Source organism: Balaenoptera borealis (genome assembly GCF_965194805.1).
Source record: "Balaenoptera borealis genome assembly, chromosome: 17".
Classification (NCBI taxonomy): Eukaryota; Metazoa; Chordata; class Mammalia; order Artiodactyla; family Balaenopteridae; genus Balaenoptera; species Balaenoptera borealis.
The window spans coordinates 55,506,321-55,529,894 of NC_138876.1; the positions used below are offsets into that span (position 1 = coordinate 55,506,321).

Sequence of the window (23,574 nt, forward strand, 5' to 3'; positions counted from 1 at the left end):
TGTGATTAAAAATCTTCTAACAAACAAAAGCCCAGGACCAGATGGCTTCACAGGCGAATTCTATCAAATATTTAGAGAAGAGCTAACACCTATCCTTCTCAAATTCTTTCAAAATATTGCAGAGAGAGGAGAACTCCCAAACTCATTCTACGAGGCCACCATCACCCTGATACCAAAACCAGACAAAGATGTCACAAAGAAAGGAAACTACAGGCCAATATCACTGATGAACATAGATGCAAAAATCCTCAACAAAATACTAGCAAACAGAATTTAACAGAACATTAAAAGCATCATGCACCATGGTCAAGTGGGGTTTATCCCAGGAATGCAAGGCTTCTTCAATATAGGCAAATCAATCAATGTGATACACCATATTAACAAATTGAAGGAGAAAATTCATATGATCATCTCAGTCGATGCAGAGAAAGATGTTGACAAAATTAAACACCCATTTATGATAAAAACCCTGCAGAAAGTGGGCATAGACGGAACTTTCCTCAACATAATAAAGGCCATATATGACAAACCCACAGCCAACTTCGTCCTCAGTCGTGAAAAACTGAAACCATTTCCACTACGATCAGGAACAAGACAAGGTTGCCCACTCTCACCACTACTATTCAACATAGTTTTGGAAGTTTTAGCCACAGCAATCAGAAAAGAAAAAGAAATAGAAGGAATCCAAATTTGGAAAAGAAGAAATAAAGCAGTCACTGTTTGCAGATGACATGATGCTATACATAGAGAATCCTAAAGATGCTGCCAGAAAAGTATTAGAGCTAATCAATGAGTTTGGTAAAGTAGCAGGATACAAAATTAATGCACAGAAATCTCTTGCATTCCTATACACTAATGAAGAAAAATTTGAAAGTGAAATTAAGAAAACACTCCCGTTTACCATTGCAACAAAAAGAATAAAATATCTAGGAATAAACCTACCTAGGGAGACAAAAGACCTGTATGCAGAAAATTATAAGACACTGATGAAAGAAATTAAAGATGATACAAATAGATTGAGAGATATACCATGTTCTTGGATTGGAAGAATCAACATTGTGAAAATGACGCTACTACCCAAAGCAATCTACAGATTCAATGCAATCTCTATCAAACTGCCACTGGCATTTTTCACAGAACTAGAACAAAAAATTTCACAATTTGTATGGAAACACAAAAGAACCCGAAGAGCCAAAGCAATCTTGAGAACGAAAAATGGAGCTGGGGGAATCAGGCTGCCTGAGTTCAGACTATATTACAAAGCTACAGTAATCAAGACAGTTTGGTACTGGCACAAAAACAGAAACAGAGATCAATGGAACAGGATAGAAACCCCAGAGCTAAACCCATGCACATATGGTCAACTTATCTTTGATAAAGGAGGCAAGCATATACAGTGGAGAAAAGACAGCCTCTTCAATAAGTGGTGCTGGGAAAACTGGACAGGTACATGTAAAAGTATGAAATTAGAACACTCCCTAACACCATGCGCAAAAATAAACTCAAAATGGATTAAAGACCTAAATATAATGCCAGACACTATCAAACTCTTAGAGGAAAACATAGGCAGAACACTCTATGACATAAATCACAGCAAGATCCTTTTTGATCCACCTCCTCGAGAAATGGAAATAAAAACAAAAATAAACAAATGTAACCTAATGAAACTTAAAAGCTTTTGCACAGCAGAGGAAACCATAATCAAGGCGAAAAGACAACCCTCAGAATGGGAGAAAATATTTGCAAATGAAGCATCTGACAAAGGATTAATCTCCAAAACATACAAGCATCTCATGCAGCTCAATATCAAAAAAACAAACAACCCATTCCAAAAATGGGCAGACGACCTAAATAAACATTTCTCCAAAGAAGATATACAGATCGCCAACAAACACATGAAAGAATGCTCAACATCATTAATCATTAGAGAAATGAAAATCAAAACTACAATGAGATATCATCTCACACCAGTCAGAATGATCATCATAAAAAAATCTACAAACAGTTAATGCTGGAGAGGGTGTGGAGAAAAGGGAACCCTCTTGCACTGTTGGTGGAAATGTAAATTGATACAGCCACTATGGAGAACAGTATGGAGGTTCCTTAAAAAAACTAAAAATAAAACTACCATACGTCCCAGCAATCCCACTACTGGGCATATACCCTGAGAAAACCATAATTCAAAAAGAGTCATGTACCAAAATGTTCATTGCAGCTCTATTTACAATAGCCAGAACATGGAAGCAACCTAAGTTTCCATCAACATTTGAATGGATAAAGAAGATGTGGAACATATATACAATGGAATATTACTCAGCCATAAAAAGAAATGAAATGGAGGTATTTGTACTGAGGTGGATGGACCTAGAGACTGTCATACAGAGTGAAGTAAGTCAGGAAGAGAAAAACAAATACCATATGCTAACACATATATATGGAATCTAAAAAAAAAAAAAAAAAGAAAGAAACTGTTCAGAAGAGCCTAGGTTCAAGATGGGAATAAAGATGCAGACCTACTAGAGAGTGGACTGGAGCATACAGGGAGGGGGAAGGGTAAGCTGGGACAAAGTGAGAGAGTGCCATGTACATATATACACTACCAAACGTAAAATAGATAGCTAGTGGGAAGCAGCCGCATAGCACAGGCAGATCACCTCAGTGCTTTGTGATCACCTAGAGGGGTGGGATAGGGAGGGTGGGAGGGAGGGAGATGCAAGAGGGAAGAGATATGGGGACATATGTATATGTATAACTGATTCACTTTGTGATAAGGCAGAAACTGACACACCTTTGTAAATCAATTATACTCTAAAAATGATGTTAAAAAAAAAGAAAAAGAAATGATAATTATGTGACATGATAGAGGTGTTAGCTAGAACTCTGATGGTAGTCATATTGCAATGTATAAATGTATCAGATCAACACATTGTACACCTTAAACTTACACAATGTTATATGTCAATTGTGTCTCAATATAAATAGATAAATAAATAAATAAGAAAAGTTAATTAAAAAAAAAAAAGGCCTGCTAGTTAAACCTAATATTCAATCCTGTTTTTCTTTGTTCTCCATTTCTAAATTTTTTTCACATTTCTGCTCTCCATTCAATAAGTTAAATATACTTCATCTCCATTAAATTCACACATTATATATATGTGCTTTGGTTGGTTTCACTTAATATAAGAACCGCACGTATGTTTATTTTAACCAATTATTTCTTTATACTCTAATTGTGAAATATAAGTTTAATATGGGGAATTGTTTAATATATATTTAGAATTTAACAAATATTACTAAAAGCAATGCCTCTGAATCTCCACTGAGGGAAATACAAAGAATGCTGGCAGTGCCCTGCCATGTTGAGTGCTCTGTCCCAGATACCACACATTATGCCGCCTCCAAGTAGATCCTTCTCCCCTCCAAAAAGATTAGAACCTTCATTTTCAAAAGGTTCATAAAGTCCAAAGGAAAATTGATAAAAGATATACTTCTAGATACTTCTTGCTGAGATTTATGAGCTGAGAGAAAGAAAATACTAACAAAGGATAGAGAATGATACAAACAACAGTATTTAAGTGGAATACTAGAAGTGGTTAAGATGTTGGGATATTGTACATGGGATATTAAGAGAAAAAGAAATATAATTAAATAATTTAGACCAAGTCAAACTATGCATATGTGGGGAAAAATAAAGACTTCTCTAGGCATGCATAGATTCAGAAATTATGTTATCAGTTTACCCGAAGTAATTATTTTAGAAGCAACCTAAAAACTAAGAATTAAAGGAGAATGGATATAACTAAAAAAATCTTACAAAATTTTAAATTAAGTCCTAATGGGTAGTAATGATAACAGACACTTGGAGTGGTCAAAGAAGCACTAAGTACAGAGTATATGAGAAAGAAAAGATATAAAATACATAAATATTTAACAGAAGCTGGAAGCTAAAAGTCTAATGTTTATGTATAAAACTTGAGCTTCTATGGCAGAGAAGGGTGGTGGAGGAGAAGGTAAGGTGGTTTGGGAGTGATGAAATAGAAGCTTTGTAAAGTTCATGTCCTGGCAAAGGAGACCAGAATATACAATGGAGCAAAGACAGCCTCTTAAATAAGTGATGCCTGGAAAACTGGACAGCTGCATGTAAAAGAATGAAATGAAATTAGAACACTCCCTAACACCATACACAAAAATAAACTTAAAATAGATTAAAGACCTAACTGTAAGGCCAGACTCTATAAAACTCTTAGGGGAAAACATGGGCAGAACAGTCTTTGACATAAATCACAGGAAGATCTTTTTTGACCCACCACCTAGAGTAATGGGAATAAAAACAAAAATAAACAAATGGGACCTAATTAAACTTAAAAGCCTTTGCACAGCAAAGGAAACCATAAACAAGACGAAAAGACAACCCTCAGAATGGGAGAAAATATTTGCAAATAAAGCAACTAACAAAGTATTAATCTCCAAAATATACAAGCAACTCATGCAGCTGAATATCAAAAAAACAAACAACCCAATCAAAAAATGGGCCAAAGACCTAAATAGACATTTCTCCAAAGAAGACATACAGATGGCTAACAAACACATGAAAAGATGCTCAACGTCACTAATTATTAGAGAAATGCAAATCAACACTACAATGAGATATCACCTCACACTGGTCAGAATGGCCCTGATCACAAAATCTACCTTCAATGAATGCTGGAGAGGATGTAGAGAAAAGGGAACACTCTTGCACTGTTGGTGGGAATGTAAATTGATGTAGCCACTATGGAGAACAGTATGGAGGTTCCTTAAAAAACTAAAATTAGAACTACCATGTGACCCAGCAATCCCACTACCTGGCTTATACCCTGAGAAAACCATAATTCAAAAAGACACATGCACCCCAATGTTCATAGCAGCACTATTTACAATAGTCAGGACATGGAAGCAACCTAAATGTCCATCAACAGAGGAATGGATAAAGTAGTGGTACATATATACAATGGAATATTACTCAGCCATAAAAAGGAACGAAATTAGGTCATTTGTAGAGATGTGGATGGACCTAGAGACTGTCATACAGAGTGAAGGGAGTCAGAAAGAGAAAAACAAATGTTGTATATTAATGCATATATATGGAATATGAAAAAATTGGTATAGACGATCTTATTTACAAAGCAGATACAGAGACACACGTAGAGAACAAACGTACAGATACCAAGGGGGAATGGGGGGATGAATTGGGAGATTAGGACTGACATATATACACTATTGATACTATGTATAAAATAGATAACTAATGAGACCTACTGTATAGCACAGGGAACTCTACTCAGTGCTCTCTGGTGACCTAAATTGGAAGGAAATCCAAAAAAGAAGGGATATATATACACGTATAGCTGATTCACTTTGCTGTACAGTAGAAACTAACACAACATTTTAAAGCAACTATACTCCAATAAAAATTTTTTTAAACAGGTAAAAAAAGTAAAGTTCATGTTGGATGGGAGTTAGCATAGCTATTGTTTGATTTTAAGAGAGAAATAGGTTTTATCTATAAATGTTTAATATTTAATAGCCACTAATGAAATAGAGAGGCCTAGTAGAATATACAAATTAAGGCAGTTGAGAGGGAATAGATAGGAAATAAAAGAAAATTCATTAAGCAAGCATAAGGAAAGGAAGAAAAGAGGAAACAATAAGTTAAATACTTGGAATTAGGATGGAAGAAAAATAATCCAATAGATTAGTTAATAAAATAAATGTAAAAGTTTTAAATTTCCCTGCAAAAAACAAAGACTTTCATGTTGCTTTCAAAAACAAGATCCAATACAATGGAGAAAAGACAGCCTCTTCAATAAGTGGTGCTGGGAAAATTGGACAGCTACATGTAAAAGTATGAAATTAGAACACTCCCTGACACCATGCACAAAAATAAACTCAAAATGGATTAAAGACCTAAGTGTAAGACCAGACACTATCAAACTCTTAGAGGAAAACATAGGCAGAACACTCTATGACATACATCACAGCAAGATTCTTTTTGACCCAGCTCCCAGAGAAATGGAAATAAGAACACAAATAAACAAATGGGACCTAATGAAACTTAAAAGCTTTTGCACAGCAAAGGAAACCATAAACAAGACCAAAAGACAACCATCAGAATGGGAGAAAATATTGGCAAATGAAGCAACTGACAAAGGATTAATCTCCAAGATTTACAAGCAGCTCATGCAGCTCAATAAGAAAAAAACGAACAACCCAATCCAAAAATGGGCAGAAGACCTAAATAGACATTTCTCCAAAGAAGATATACAGATGGCCTACAGACACATGAAAGAATGCTCAACATCATTAATCATTAGAGAAATGCAAATCAAAACTACAATGAGATATCATCTCACACCGGTCAGAATGGCCATCATCAAAAAATCTAGAAGCAATAAATGCTGGAGAGGGTGTGGAGGAAAGGGAACACTCTTGCACTGTTGGTGGGAATGCAAATTGATACAGCCACTATGGAGAACAGTATGGAGGTTCCTTAAAAAACTACAAATAGAACTACCATACGACCCAGCAATCCCACTACTGGGCATATACCCTGAGAAAACCATAGGTCAAAAAGAGTCATGTTCCAAAATGTTCATTGCAGCTCTATTTACAATAGCCAGGACATGGAAGCAACCTAAATGTCCATCGACAGATGAATGGATAAAGAAGATGTGGCACATATATACAATGGAATATTACTCAGCCATAAAATGAAATGAAATGGAGGTATTTGTAATGAGGTGGATGGAGTTAGAGTCTGTCATACAGAGTGAAGTAAGTCAGAAAGAGAAAAACAAATACAGTATGCTAACACATATATACGGAATCTAAGGAAAAAAAAAAAAAAAAGGCCATGAAGAACCTAGTGGCAAGACGGGAATAAAGACACAGACCTACTAGGGAATGGACTTGAGGATATGGGGAGGGGGTGGGGTGAGATGTGACAGGGTAAGAGAGTGTCATGGACATATATCCACTACCAAATGTAAAATAGATAGCTAGTGGGAAGCAGCCGCATAGCACAGGGATATCAGCTCGGTGCTTTGTGACCACCTAGAGGGGTGGGATGGGGAGGGTGGGAGGGAGGGAGATGCAAGAGGGAAGAGAAATGGGAACATATTGTATATGTATAACTGATTCACTTTGTTATAAAGCAGAAGCTAACACCATTGTAAGGCAATTATACTTCAATAAAGATGTTTAAAAAAAAAAAAAAAAAAAAAAACAAGATCCAGATATATGTTGTTTTAGGAAATATGCAAAAATAAAGTGACAGTGTTATGTGTTAAAATATTCTACCAAAAGATATGTTGAAGTCCTCATCTCCAGTGCCTGTAAATGTGACCTTAGTTGGAAATACATCTTTGCAGATGTAATCACAATGAGGTCATTAAGGTGAGTCTTAATCTAGTATAACTAGTGTCTTCATAAGAGAAGGAAAAGAGACACAGACACAAAGACATGGGAGAAGACCATGTGATCATGGAAGCAGAGATTGGAGTGGTGTGTCAGTAAACCAAGAAATGCCAAAGATTGCCAGCATACCAGAAGCTGAGACAAAGGCGCAGAACAAACTGTCCGCTAGAACTTCCAGAGACAGAGCACAGCTCTGCTGACACCTTGATTTCAGACATTCAGCCTCCAAATATCTGTTGTTAAATGATTCAGTTGGTAATAATTTATTACACCTGCCCCAGGAAACTAACAACAAAGAAAGGTGGAGAATAAATGGATATATTAGGGAAATGCAAACCAAAAGAGAGCCTTATCAGTAAAGGATCAAGCAAAGTATCAAACAGAGTAAAATTCTAGGCTAAAGATAGTAAATGAGATATTATATAAATGTAAAAGTTACGATTCTCCAGGAAGTTATAGAGAGGCAGTATTGAAAAGGGCACAGACTAAAGAGCCTATACTCTAGACACAGATGCTCTAGAAACAGGCTGTAGTTCCTGGCTCTGTTATTAAATAGGTCTGTGACTTTAGGGATATTCCTTAACTTTTCTATGCCTCATTTTCTACACCTATAAAATGGGAATGATAATAATACTTCACTTATAGGCAGTTATGAGAAACAAATGAATTAATATATGTAAAATTAATATATTTAAATGAATTTATATGTACTAATATATAAAAAATATATGTTTAAAACAATAGTTATCATAGAACAAACACCAACAAAAGTTAGCTATTATTTTTCTCCTCTTATTATTATAAAACATCATATAAAAACCATCCAAGCAATGTGGGATATAAAATAAAACCTGAAGAAAAGAAGAACTTTATAAAGTCACTATCTGGTAGAGGATTTTCAAACAATCACTTTCAGAATTTGACATATCAATTTGCCACAAAAGAACAAATTCTACAGAGGATTGGATGATACAATCAACAAGGTAAAACAAACACATAGTATTATACTAAAAGCAGAAAATATATCCTATTTTCCATTTACAAAATCTCATTATTATGAAACCAAGAGAAATTCTTAATAAGATCCTTAAAAAAGATTTTATAATTCCCATTCTCTCTCCATGACCCAAGAAAACTAGAAATCAAAAATAAAATGGCCAAATGCAGCTTAAGCATTTGAATATTAAGATATTTACATCAAAATAACCATTGTAAAATACCACTCTTCTCTGCATCACTGTGTTTTATGGCAATCAAGTGGCTGAGTTATACGAAATTGCTCTTGCCCAAGAATGGCCACCATCCATTGGTTCTAAACCAGGGTGATACCATCTCCTTAAGGAAGATTTAGAAATGTATAAGGGTACGCATGGTTGTTACAAAGACTGAGGAGTGCTGTTGGCCTTTCAGGTTTGGAGATCAGGGATGCTAAATGTTCTGCAAAGCTCGGAATACTCTTACACAATGTAGAATTGCCATGGCCAAAATATCAATAATGTTCCCATTGGTAAACATTGTTTTAAAAGTGATACAGGGCAAAGAAAGATATTTCTATTTGAAATTAAGTTAACACTACTAGGGTAAAAACGTCTTCTATAAACCTAGCAGGCAATTCAATGTTCAATTTTCCGCAGCAAGAACCAAATTCAAGAAACTTCTTTGCTTTTGACAATACTCAGAGAGCATATAAGATTGTTTAGAGATTGTTGCAGAAACTCATTTTCTTTTATTACTAAGACTCAAAAAGGGAATTCACATTTTTATTCATAGAGTAATTAGATAAATGGATAAGTCAGTACATAGGGAACTGTAAATCTATGTAATTTGCTATTTAGGTTATATTAGCTAAGTCAAATTCTGAGTGCACAAAACTTAGTTACCGGAAACATTAGTGCTTCCGATAACTACTTCTTGCACATTCTCATGTAAAAACAAAGTATTTCAAGAGCGTTCTCTCTTAGTATTTCTGATGGGACTAAGACAAAAGGCAATGTTCTAGAGTAGATAGTATATAGGGATGAAAATGAAAAAACATGGGTTCTAGTGTTGGCCCTACCATTTACTAACTATGTGAACTTCTCTGTGCTTACTCATCAGTGACATTGGAATAACGGTATTTGCCTTATTTGTCTTGAAAGATTGAGATGCAGAGTAACTATAAAATCCCTACAATGGCCTGACAAGCTTCCCTGGAACTCGCCCTCCCTCTACCTTATTTCCTGCGTAATTTCCTCTTTCTCCCTCTGCTGCACTGGTTTCTTGTTCCAATGTAAGATCTCTGCACTGACCATTCACTCTACCCAGACACTCTACCCTTGATAGCTTCAAGCCCACCCTCTCACTCCCTTACTTCCATGAGGTCTCTGCTGAAATGCCACCTCATCAGAGAGGCAGTCATATACCATCCCCTGAAATACAGTGCTCCCAACTTTTTTCTACTGTATTCTTTGACATAGTGATGATCTACTGTGTAACACCTCAGATTTTACTTTGCTTACACTTGTCTGTCTCTTCTCTGTAGAATGTAATCTCAAGAAATGCAAGAAATTTTGCTATCCTTTCCTTAGGAATAATATTCTACTAATAAATTAGAGTTTTCTGAATCTGTCCATATAAAAATTTAGCAATGTGTTTAATTGGGAAGTTTGTATCTCTACTTTTTACTAATTAATGTGAAATTATATAAATATTATTTTTTATGACATTACATGTTTTCAGACACATAATTCTCATGATTTAGAATAGTACGGAAAGTTACCCTTTTAACCTATCTACTATGCCTATCTTAATTATCCCAGTGCTCAAATATTCGAAACATGCATTGAATTTGCATGCTGTTTCCCTGAAAAGATACTATATGCACTCTATTTTGAAGTGAATTTTTTTCTTCATTAAAAGCAACATGTTATATTTCAAGACTTCAATATGTCACAAGCTAGGTGGGCCAAGAGCATGTTATTTGCTCTAATAAAACAGTTTTCTACTGCAGTGTAGTGTAGTGGAAAGCAGAGACCATTTCTTATCCATTTTACATTCCTCTCATACATTGTACACAGCAAATGCTCCATAATCATTGATTAATTTATTGAGTATAGACATTCATGCAGTGATAAGTATCCCCACCCTTCTATAAAGAGAAATAAAATAAAGAAGATACTTACATTTAGAGCCTGATGAAGAAGATCCACTGACAGTAGATCTTGATCCCCCTTTCATGGAAAAGACTCCTTTCCCCCTGCGAGTTGTTGTTACAGCCACTCTGGGACGCTTCAGTGGAATTACTGCGCGGGGAGGTGGAGGCACACGCCCATGGTAATCAAATAACCTTCACAAAATACAAACGTGGCTGAGAATTGGTTTATGCCTAAGTGTTCTATCAAATGTGTGAGACGATTAAGAGAATGGCCTTGTAAAAAATGTCAGTAAATGCTTTTGTTATCATTGTTGTCCTCAAGAAGATTCATTTTTCACTAAAGAAATAGGATGCTAATATAGTCTATGCTTTCTGGGCATTAGAATCTGACCCTTAATATGAACTCATTTTTAAGGTATGAGAGAACAAGGAGCTTTTCAATACGTTGAAATTATGTCGACCTTCATTCCCAAGTATATTTCTTTGCTTGATTTAACAGATTTATCCATTTTAGGAACAGAAATCTTCCTTTAACACATCAGATACTTATTAGCACATAAGTGTGAATGGAGGAATAGACCATGCAGAATCAGGGACAAAGAAAAGAAAATTACTGTATGATCAGAAAACAGCTCAGAAGGAAAAAAAAAAAATAGGAGTATATCTAGTTTAAAGAGGGCAGCTATAAGAGACAAATCAATATTGTTCCTTACCTCTCTATAAGGACTTCCTTAAGTAATGAAAGGCTCAGCTGACTACAGAAAAAAAGGAGGCTGAGTTTGAATGAAATGCCGGTAGCATGAGGACAAACCTTTGTTGACTAAAGAACTGGTGGGAAATATTTATCAGGATAACTTTTTACTATTCTGACCATTTGATAGACATGCAAATTGAGACTAGAGATATTTGTAGTTAGCTATTAAAAAATTCTCTAAAAAAAAAGAATACCAGTAAAATTCTTTGAAGCTTCTGCTAAAAAGTGAGAAATTGTATTCACTACAACCAAGGCATTTCCATTAAACAATGAAAGGAATCAAAAGTATAAGAATATTTATGCATTTATATAAATATATAATTAATAGATTCAAAGTTTCATATTATTTATACTGCATACACATAACAAATTTTTGTGTGACTTAGCACATTTGAGCAGAATAAAAGGGTCAGAGAAAAAAATATGATATATATATTCTATTTGCCAGTGAACCAGAGGTATTATTACTTTGTCCACTATAAAGAAAATCGTGTTATTGACTTAGAATGATGATTATTATGTAGTTTACTGTGACACCATTATATGGATTACATTCTCATAACTGCTTTAAAACAGTCAATAAAAATAATGGGAAAGACAGAAATGAGAAAACTAGAACAGTTTTAAATTTTAAAATATCTAAAACCTTTTATAATAGGTTATTTCATAAAATTACATCTCATTTACACATACAGATGGAAATATGATCACCTCTTTTTGGAAAATAGTATATGAAATATAATAACAAGATAGGCTGGTTTCCAAATATTCATTCATAAACATTGAAAACTATGACACTATGGAGAAGAAAAGTTGTATATAAAACACCTTTAAAGCAGAACTTAGTACTAGGAATGTCTTCTACATTAGAGAGCTAAACTGTCCAAAAATGATTTGGAAACATGCTAGGGAAATACTAAGAGATGTCTGGAAAGGAAAATAAATGAAATGAGACAGAATTCAAGAGAGGTGTCATCCTCTGCGCATAAGCAAAGTCCATTAGAGCCAAAGAACTGCCAGCAAAGAGCAGGTCATTGATGTCAACACATTATAGTTTACTTCAAAAGATACAGACAGTATGAAGCTGAAAAGGGTTGTAAATCTCATTCATACCACTAAGGGCTGGAAAATCAAAAGGGTCAACTAAGCCTGCCCCTCATTTCAATCACAAAACAAAGTCTACATTACTTATTTATAAGTTGAAATCACAGAGCAGCTTAAGTCAGTGAACCAAGATACTAAGGCACTTTTCATGAGCTACAACACCCAAAGCTATTGAGCGAAAAGAAATATGACAATTGACTGATCTCTCCCAGGGTAGAAGTTGCTGCTTGAGATGAACGGCAAGCGCTTTTGGAGGAACAATTTCCCCAGGACTTGAAAATGCAATTTAGCAGGTTCATTAAATAAACTAATCTATACACTGGGTTAAGAAAATTTCTAAAGCACAACTAAAATATATAATGATGTAAGAATACTATACTGGAAATGCAGGCCAAGTAAAGTCACCATATTCACTGCTACTTCAATTACAATAAAATTCAATAATATTTTAACTGCAATGTTTATCAATATTTCTATTGCTTCCCCCCAAACAGAGATTACAAAGCTTCCAGTGTTGGCCAGGCCTGCTCTCCTGTGGAGAAAAGAGAGATGCCTTTGTTCACTGTACTTGTGACATACTTTTAGTATAGGATGTACATTTTAGCAAAATGCTCAGTGTGTGTTGTGTTCTTTGTTGTAAATTCCTATAGGAAGTAGCCCTTGTTCTCTGAATATTTTGATGTGTTGCTTCAAAGAAACATGACTCCTTTATCACCGTGGAATCAGGTTTTACCAATTCATTCTGTCACTGTGTTGGGAAGATATGCGGCATCAGAACTTAATTTTTAAAAAGTGATATTGTAATATACAAACAAAGCTAAACGGGCATTTCATGTGAGAACATCATTTTAGATTTTAATGGAGTTGGGGTGTTTGTTAATTTTCACTGGGCAAAGTTGAGTTTACCAGAAATAAAAAGAAGGAAGACTGGGTATTGTCCTAAAGCATAAAAACATAACAAGATAAGGATGGGAAGGGGTCAGTTTTCTGGGATTGCAAGATGAGATGTAGGGGCTCTTCTAAATACAGAAGGAAGTAGGTGAAAGGCAGCCTGTGAAGGAGGCACAAGCATTGGCTTTCTCATCAGAATCCTGTCTATAGCAAATCAAAGAAAATAGTCCAACAAAAATTGCCATACAATAGAATTAAATGGAATCCAAATCTCCAAGGTCAGTTAAAAGCTTAAAATTTCTTCCTTCCTCTTGGTTTTTTGTTCTTCCACTCCCAGAATTATGTTCCCTTTCCTTTTCTGTAATGGTCCTTCATTTCCCCTAATATTGTTAGAATACTGTTTTTCCCATAATGTTTACAGGTCAAATAGATAATGATTTATAATGAAGTCAAACACATAATTCTCCCTTCCCTAAGGTCTATTTTAAAATAAAAACTTTAAAAGACTTACTTTCAATCAGTAAATAATATAAATGTAGTCAGATTTTAATAAAAACAACCAATTGAGGAAGTTTGAGGGTCTATTTTATTGAATAAATATTTCTACTTTTCATGTCCCCATTTCTTGTTTGGAATTTTTTTTCTTTAATAATATCATTATCATTATTTCATGTATAATTTCATTATCAAGCAAAAGCTAAAAACTGGTAAACAATTTTAATATTGATTTACTTGATAAAAATAGACATACCTTGTCTCTAGAAAGAATAAGGATATTAGTTATTTTAATAAGTTGCTTTTTGGACAAAGACAATTTAATGGCATATTGACATATAAAATGAATATAATTTTGAATTCTTGTTTTTACTAAAAGTTTATTATTATTAAACTTCAACAATAATAAAGCAACATTTACATGTATTTTCAGAAAAAAATACATGGGAAAAAAACAACTTCCAATCTCTCACCCTAAAACAACTACTGTCATTCTCTAATATTTTTTTCCACAAGCATCCATATTTTTCACATAATTGAAAACATAATATATATACAGTCATGTATCCTGGCTAATTCTCTTTGGTTTATATTAAAAACGTTTCTCAAGTTTGCTAAATGGTCTTCCTAATGTTTATTTTAATTGCTGTGGTGCATTTTCTCCAGTAGATACACCACAGTCTAATAAATCATTATTTGATTGATGGACTTTTGACTTGATGCTTATTTTTCACTGTCAACCAATGTGATTTTAAAATTTGTGAAAAAAATTTGAAAATGTAATATGTGCATATTACACTGAACACTAAAATTTCATTTAGATAAATAGTAATTTAAGAAGCAATACTTACCTGTTTTCTTCTAAATGTCCCTCATAAAAAAGAGTTTTTCATTTTCCTTATTTATGAACCCAAACTTACAGTCCCTATGTGGTTAAATGCTAACCAAACAATGTAGTCTGGACTTAGGGTTAAATAACAGGCCTGCCCAGAGCCAAAATCTGACAACAAATTCAGGGCCGTGTTCTCACTGGGGTCTTTTAGCAGATAAATGAAGATAATTAACTCTAGAACCAAAGAAGATTTCCACCTCTGTCTTGATTCAACCTTGCACCCTTCTGTCTTCAGCATACTTAAATTCTGATAAACATAGTCTATAAAACCAAATTAAGGTGCCTATTCATTTTTAAGAAAGGATATATTTGAAATCCACATGAATGATTCTAGCCTATTAGTATATCTGTTTTCTACACTGTTTGAACTACTCAGAATTCTGTTTATAATTTCTACCTTGACTTCAAATAAGCTTTTGGTTACAACTGAATCCAAAAATACTTTTTAAAGGCACACTTCACTTGAGACCAGTCAATGAGTAATTCTCATTTCTTTTTTTTTCTCACTAAACTTTTCCAAGATTTTCAGTGAAGCCACCCCTGTCAACACCCCACCCCACATCGGGCTCCATCCCCAATCTTGTCCAAATGCTTCTTGAACATGATTTTAACGGGCTTACTGACATTGTCAATGATCTTTTTTTGGCAATATTTTGATCTTAACTTAATCTTTATATTTTGTACAATTTTGCTGTCTTCTATATCTTGTATACAGCTTTGGGTAGTTAAAAAGTGTATGCAATTAAATAGCAATGGTGAGGTTATAAATCAATAAAATTATTCTCCTATTTAATTCTTACAATTCTGTAATGTGTGTATTGCTAAGTCATTTTGCCCATGAAGGAAGCCTGTGAAAAAGGGATGAGATGACTTCCCCCAAGTTTAACCAGTCAACACACGCACACTGAGGACTGAAACTTGCTTCTAACTCCAAATCACACCCTTTGTCAACTGGGCCATGCTATGGTTTCCAAATGTTTTAGGTGGAATCCCATTCTACCAGATGGTAATTTAAATTTGCACAATGAAACAGAAGTTGCTTCTTGCTAATATGTTTTTCCAGTATTCATGAATATATACTGTGCTCTATAATCAATGATCTGAGACAAGTGCAACTTGACAGAGTTTTTTTCATTAACTTCAACTCTGGTAGCTTCTCTTATGTTAATTTACACAAGGTCAAAATGGATCCAGGTCTGAACAATACAGATTTTGAATTACTGATATATATATATATATATATATATATATATGTTTTTTATATGGTAAAGCAGCTCTGGCATTTCTTTTTCTCTGTCAATACATGTTTACTCATTACTGGAGGTTATAAATGACTCAGTGCCTTTCCTGATACTATTGAAAAAAGGTTGGATTAAAACTGCTAATATCTCAGAAATTGAAAACATTCCTTGGGGGTGTTCAATATAATTTTAGGTATACTTCTCCTTAAACTTTACTTGGAAGAGTATATATATTTATGTTTCATTTTAATAACATGTGATGTTCTTCATGTAGAGTCACACTTGACCTTTTAAAAGACAATGCCACTGAATACTGTAAATTATTGGGTAATTCTTTGTGCAATATAAAAAATGAAAGTTTAGATTAACCACTCAATTCTATTATTTAGTGATACTCTTCATGATCCCTGAAACCATGGATAGACACTAAATTAGTTTTTGGAAAAGTTACTGCTGGATAAATGTACCAAAACAATCACATTAAGATGGAACTTTGTGTAGAGAAGTTTTCTAAGCTGAAAGAGTTTAAGGGTTGAAAATCCCCAATTACATTAGAATTCCCAAACCTGGCAGAAGTAGTCTAACAATAGGATGTAAATCAATGTTATTTATTAAGATATTGTCTCTCAGCTTATGTGAGACATTTAGTCACATCTCGGGTTGGGAGTCTGCAAACCACATTTCTGTGGGAGCCAGCTGGCTCCTTGCTAGGCTCAGCCAATTAAGAACCTGAGAAGGAGACTGGAAGAGGAAGAGAGGACTCGACCCTTCCTGTTTAGCTTCCTGTTTTTGTTTTGGGTCGCTGTTCTTGTCAGAGTTACTCTAGACTTGTTTCTTTACCCTGGCAGCAAAAATTCATTCCAGTAGTAGCAACTGAATCCAGTTTGAGTAATTTTGCAACATTTGCAGAACAGTCTTCACACTTCCTCAGAGACCCTGGCACCAGTTGGTACTGCCTCCTTAGAGGTCTGGGTTCCAGCCCCACGGGTTCCCCCTCTGCACTCAGATACAGCAGAAGCAGCTAAGCAGAACCTCCTACTCACATTGTGAGTTGTGCAAATCCCCTTTTCTACAGTGATATTTGATAATCCCATCTTTTCCTCTGTTTCCCCAACCCTAGAGGTGGTAGCTGCTTCCTGTAGTTTGCTAACTCCATCATACCATTGTGGGTTTTATTGTTGTTGTTTATTTGTTTTTGCCTTTTCAGTTACTTAATACATAGTTAGAAAGTTTTTACAAACAATTCTCCTTGTTCAACATAACTATATGATTTCCGTTTTCCTGACAGAAAACCAAGCAGCATGGAGTTAACGGAAATAACTGAATGGTCTCTCTCTGCAGATAAGAGTGTTCAGCTCCAACTAGAATGTTCTGGGGGGTAAGAGGAGGGAAAACAATGCAAACAGAACGATCCAGAGGTGTCACAATGGACAATTATGGAAGGACAACTGAGCAACCAGTGTATTGCTCAGTTATAGGGATACTGCTACATGAATAACAGTATAAGAAACATATTCTCCATCACTGTTAATGGTTACTGTTAACAGTTACTAGTAGCTAACATGGATTAAGCACAAAAAACATACCAGGCATAATGCAGGTCATAAAAATATGCTACTTCATTTAATCCTCAGAACAATCTTATGGGGTAGGCATTAATTTCATGCTCACTTCATAGATGAGACAATAGTTTTTGTGGTATTAAATAAGTTGCCCATGTTTGCACCACTAGTAAAAAGAGAAAAAAAAAATAACCATAACTACAAGCAGAGAATAACTAAGGCTGAATTAGTGTGGATAAAACTATTAGCACTGACTTGGTAAGTTATTTCTCTTCTCCAGCCTCTCCACTCTGTTTTCCTTTCCTGGGGAATCTATGTTCACAGGGAACTCCTGACTACCTCTACTAGTGACAGATGCTTCTGTCTTTCTTAGCCAAGTGAAAAAATGAAAAATAAACTAATGAGGGCACAGACTGCTCAGAGAGTCTGTTAGCAATACACCCATACTGATCTTTGCACAATTATAAAGCAAACAGATTTTATATAAGACAAATAAATGATTTTGGAAATTGTTCAGAGTTAGCTTTTTTGTGTAGTGGAGTGTCATCTGAAAGCTTCAGGCTCTGTAATTATTTGCTGATTAAGGCTCTTGCTCTTTTGCATGTAAAATCTGCCTATGTATCTGCCTAACTATCTATCTATCTATCTATCTATCTATCATCTGTCTATATCTATCTAATGTTTTTTATTGATAAAATGCAAATGCAAATTTTGGCTTCATTTTAAAAATGAGAAAACTGAAAACCTGCCTAGTTGCCCAAAGTTACAGGTTAATTACCAGAATTTGGGTCTTCTACCATCTACTCCATTTTAGGTAGAAATTCTTTCAATGTGGAAGGAAATCACATGATAGAAAATACTTTAGAGACTACAATGCAAAAACATTTTCATATTAACAGATGAAAAGACAATGTATATTAATTGAAAACTTTATTCATAACAATGAAGACAGTGTTCTGCATCCTGAAACATAAAAGCATATCAGAAAATGTTTTTACAATTGTCAAAAACTAAAATTTTTAAATAAAGAATATCTAAATGTTATCTTTCTTTCATAGTAACTGGGATTATTTTAATGCTGCCAGATCTTCACATCGTTAGGACAAGTTATTATGAGCTATTTAATATTTAAAATAAAATATTATATTTGATAGAAATTATAAAAATTATTTGAGAAAACCATCCTTAAAAAGTCATGTTTGGTCATAAAGGGTTGACTAGAGAAATCATTTGCTTAACTCAGTAGTTTGAACATAGTGGTGATAAAGGTATGGTTGTGGATCTAACTTCCATGCAGATAAGGCTATTTCCTGTTATGTAAAACCATAGACTGATATTGCTCCTCTTCTGTTTTGCGTATCTACACAGTTGGTTGTTGAGTATAAATGGAGACCTAGTTTATGATTGTAGTTCTGCCACTAATTAACTATGTGACCTTGGAGAAAACAAAATGTCTCTAAACCTAAGGAGATGAATTAATCACAAAAATTGAGTATCCACTATGTGTGAGACTTGATGATAGCGCCTGAGGATACAATAAGCAAAACTGAGCATCTTCCCTGCCCTTTTGGAAGAAGGAAGGACATAAACGAAATACTGTTGTTGCAGAGAGAAATATAGCAATAAAAACCAGGAACAGTGTTGTGAAGGAATAGTAACGGGTGCTGAGAGGGGAACAGAGGAACCTCATTTAGTCTGAGAGAGGTGTTCATGCTGAGATCTGAAGGATGAAGTCAAGTTAACTAGATGGTGGAGTGAGGTATGAGGAGAAGGAGCAATCAGAAGAAGGTCCCCAGGCAGGAAGGAACACCGTGTTCTTGTGGAACTTAAAAAGGACCCTCATGGCTGGAGCAGAGAGAACAAGACCCTTACAAGGGATTATGAAGTTTCTTCCCTATTTAAAATGTCTATTCTGTTTTTCTAAGTTTGCATTTTTATGCCTTGGGATTTTTGTTTGTTTGTTTGAATGAATTTATTTACAATTAAAGGCTTAAACAATATTTACCTCATTTTGTGTGTGTGTGTGTGTGTGTGTGTGTGTGTGTGTGGTCCAATGATCTATCTACACACAGTCAGTCCTTGTTTTGCATATCTCTAATATCTCAATTACCAATGCTTAGTTAAATAACACCAGTCCCCCAACAGCACAAAACAAATTTCAGTTACCACATATATTAACTGTGAGTAATTTCGTAAAATCCAAGCTTTGCTGCTAGCTTTTCAGTCCACAAATCACTAAGTAAATGACAGATGTGCATGATGATCAGTGGCCAATCACATCACCTCTTTCAAAGTCTGTCAGTGACTTGTCCCTGTGCATCTGTTTGTTCACACATGGATAGCAAATGTGTAGTTGTATTGTTTCCTTTTATAAAAGGAATTTTATAAAAATGGATAATCAAAAGAAGGGATTGGTGCAACAAAGAATTGAAAAGTAACACTGGAAATAAAATTAAAATTAAATGTAAATGGAATTAGAGGAGAAATAGCTGACTCTAGGGATGTGGACACTCTTCTATTCAAGAGACTCTAGAGATGGAGGCAGAGGAACTTAGTAAAATAAAACATATTTTTTTTATTCCAAATATATATATTACATCCCATATGTTTATATGAATTTTAAGTAGTATGCTCCTCAGAAAGCACTAAGGATTGCTTTGCACAGCCTAAAAATGGCCCTGAATGCCAAAAAGTTCCTTCAAAATCCACAAAGCTATTTGATATACAGTTCACCTGAAAAAAAAAAAAAATTCCCACAAGGTATCATAAATTGACTTCCTTAAGCACAATGCCCACAGATGAAGCAAAATAGTGGTTTAAGCCAGAGATAAATGCATTCCTTTACATAAAATTACATCTAAAAGGAAAATATCAGAAATTAAAGATGTTATATTAAAATATGCAATTGTACGTTGAAATTAAAACATATTGACATAAATGAGGAAAGTGGTTGTGATGTGCTGGAAAGGGACGAAGATTTCCCAGAGGAAGTGACACTTGGCAAAAGAACCACACACTGAGGGAAGTCTCAGAGGTAGTTCACAACATTAATAAAATGTCAAAGCTGATCCAGTCTTAGGAGTATGACAATTCACCAAGGGAAAAAAGAGGTGTTTTCTCCATATCATAATAAAAGAAGAAGGCAAGTGCTGTTCAAATTACTTTCGATAGGTCTTTTTTTTACAAAGAAATGAAGCACACTAATTCTCAGTATTTTTACATTACAGTGTTAAAATTTTAAATTAGTGTACTAAATAGCTATTAGTTTCACTGTATTTTCCTATACATATGAATAGGGAATTTACATATATGTATACATGTGTAAATACGTATATTTATAGCATAAGAGAGTTTTTAATGTTTTAACAAAAAATTGTTAAAGGTCATGGAAAAATCCTATTTCCCCCCATTGATTATTAACATCACTCTGCATGGTTTTCTTTTATGGTCACACACTGCTATGCAAAGCAAGAATTGTCCTCAATTTTTACAGAATCTATGTGTTGTATGAAAGCAGATGTATTTTAGAAAGTTGTACTCATTTTCTGAATTTATAAATCTCTCAGTCTTGAAGAATTCCAAGTCAACTACAGATCTGGAAAATAATATGGGTTAATTAAATCTTTAGAATATCATCCAAACATTAGAAACCAAATATTAGGCTTAAGCACCTCTGAATTCTGAAAGTCCAAGATCTACTATATTTCAGTAAGTACAATCAAAATAGAAAAATCTGACTATCTTATATTTTATTGGGACTTTTTTTTTTACTATAAAATATTATTTAAATGTATTAATCAATAATACCTGTGAATGAAATGTACGGAACACTTATAATATAATTTAAATCAAAGGGAAAGAAGGATGAGAAATTTACATACCTATTGTAGAAATCATCTCTGTAGTAATCATAGTCAAAGACATAACCACTAAGGAGGGAAACAAAAAATTAGTTGTTGACAACAGCAATTTTGGTATTAATTTATAATGTAATAGCAATACATTTGTTACTTTTAAATATTTATTTTTCAATGTAATTATGTATCCAAAGGGCTTTACAAGATAATGTCTAATTGGATATAATGCTGTATCAAACTATGTTTGACAATGTAAAGACTGATAATGGATTGAGTGGTTTGGAATGGAAGATGAGAGCAGAAAGCAAAGTTAATTTTTTAATACTTGTACTACTTGTAGGACCATTATTTTCCCCCAGACAAGATATAATATAGCTATCCTTTTTTCCTAAGGTATGTATACTGAGGCTAAATGAACAATAAACAAATGGTATAGAAATAATATAAATGGAAAGGTTTAATGATCCATTCATTGTTAGAAAAGTAAATAGAAATGTAGTTTCCTCAGAAATCCAGCATTTCCTTTTTATTCTGAAAACTTATGATTCAATAATTTATATAGAGAAAAATTAAAAAAAAATCACTTTGAGTCTTACCAACAATAACAATAATTTAGGGCATTTAAATAGGAATTAATAGGTACATTTTAGTGATAAGATTACTACCACGCTCCTTAAAGGAATGTAAAATAAAAATTTCCCCCATCCACTTGTACAATTGTTGTTTACAAAGCACTTTATATGAATTATTTCCTTTTAATTTTAAGTCCTCACAACAACTCTGTTGGATACTGTAACTGGAAAAAACTAATGTGCAAGGGACCTAAGGGGCTAGCTCAAATCTTAATCACTAGTAAGAGACAGAGCTGAAGCTTCAGAGAAAGACTTCTGAATCCACGTCTGGAGCTATTTTTTATGACACCATGCAACCCTCCCCAGCTTGGAAGAAATTTAATCTCGTGATGAATGGAGTATCTCTACTGCAGGGGAGTATCATTTTAAATGTTTATTCATTTATTTTATTGTTGTAATATATATATATATATATATATATATATATATATATATATATATATATAACATAAAATTTACCTTTCTAAGCTTTCTGTAGTCAACTTTTAATGCCAAAATTCAGTGGCATTAAGTACATTCACAATGTTGTGCAAACATCACCATTAACCATTTCCAAAAAGTTTTATCATACCAAACTGAAACTCTGTACCCATTAAACAATACTTCTCCATTCCCTCCTTCCCCTGCCCCCACCCACCAAGCCCCAGTGACTGCTTTTCTACTTCCTGTTGCTACGAATTTCCCTATTCTAGGTACCTCATATACGTGGAATCATACAATATTTGTCCTTTTTTGTTTGGCTTATCTTACTTAGCATAATGTTTTCAAGGTTTATCTATGTTGTAACATATCAGAATTTCATTTTTTTTATGACTAAGTAATACTTTATTGCATTTATATACTACTTTTTGTTTACCTATTCATCCATTGATAGACAGCTGGGTTGTTTCCACCTCTTGGCTGTTGTGAATAGTGCTACTATGAACTTTGGTGCGCAAGCATTTGTTAGAGTTCCTGCTTTGATCCCTTTTGGGTATATGCCTAAAAGGAGTATTGCTGGGTCATATGGTAATTCTATGTTTAACCACTGTACAACAGGCAAGTCATTTTATATTCCCCAGATGGTCAACTTAATGGTCCTTTACTTTATAACTATTCTTATGTTAGGAAAATTGAAAGAACATATTGAGGAGGGCTTGTTATTCCTGGTTTTCTGGATAAATGTATGTATTTGTCCTGACAGTCATTACATATGGCAGGGTGGAGAAAACCTGCTATAGCATACATAGCCCATCAGAGAGAGTTTGTTTTGCCTCCAACCAGTCTAATAGAACACAATAAGTTTGAACTCAAGTTCTGAAATGCAAAGTGGGGACCTATTCCATGTGAGTGTCTAATGGAAGACCGAGCATTGTCTAGCCAGAGCAGTGCTGCTGTATATCTACCTCTGCAAACAAAGGAAGACAATGAGACCACTGCTGAAACAGTAAGAGCAAAAATAACCATTTTTGTCCCACAGTCACAGATTGTTTAAGTCATAATGTTTAATGTTTTAGTTGATATTGCTGGTGTTAGACTCAACTATGATGTTAAGTTGAGGGATTTTAAAGAAAATCTA

General features: G+C 34.2%; 1 protein-coding gene across 13 annotated transcripts in view; it reads right to left on the reverse strand.

The window, feature by feature from the left end:
* Positions 1–23,574, reverse strand: part of RALYL (RALY RNA binding protein like) — an 877,709-nt gene that overhangs the window by 145,246 nt on the left and 708,889 nt on the right. For all 13 annotated transcript variants that reach the window (XM_082363566.1, XM_082363568.1, XM_082363574.1 and 10 more), the window contains 2 exons: positions 21,409–21,456; positions 10,617–10,780 (listed from right to left, as the gene is read on the reverse strand). In XM_082363566.1, coding sequence (XP_082219692.1) covers positions 10,617–10,780; positions 21,409–21,456 — 212 coding nt within the window. The remainder of the gene's footprint in view (positions 1–10,616; positions 10,781–21,408; positions 21,457–23,574) is intronic.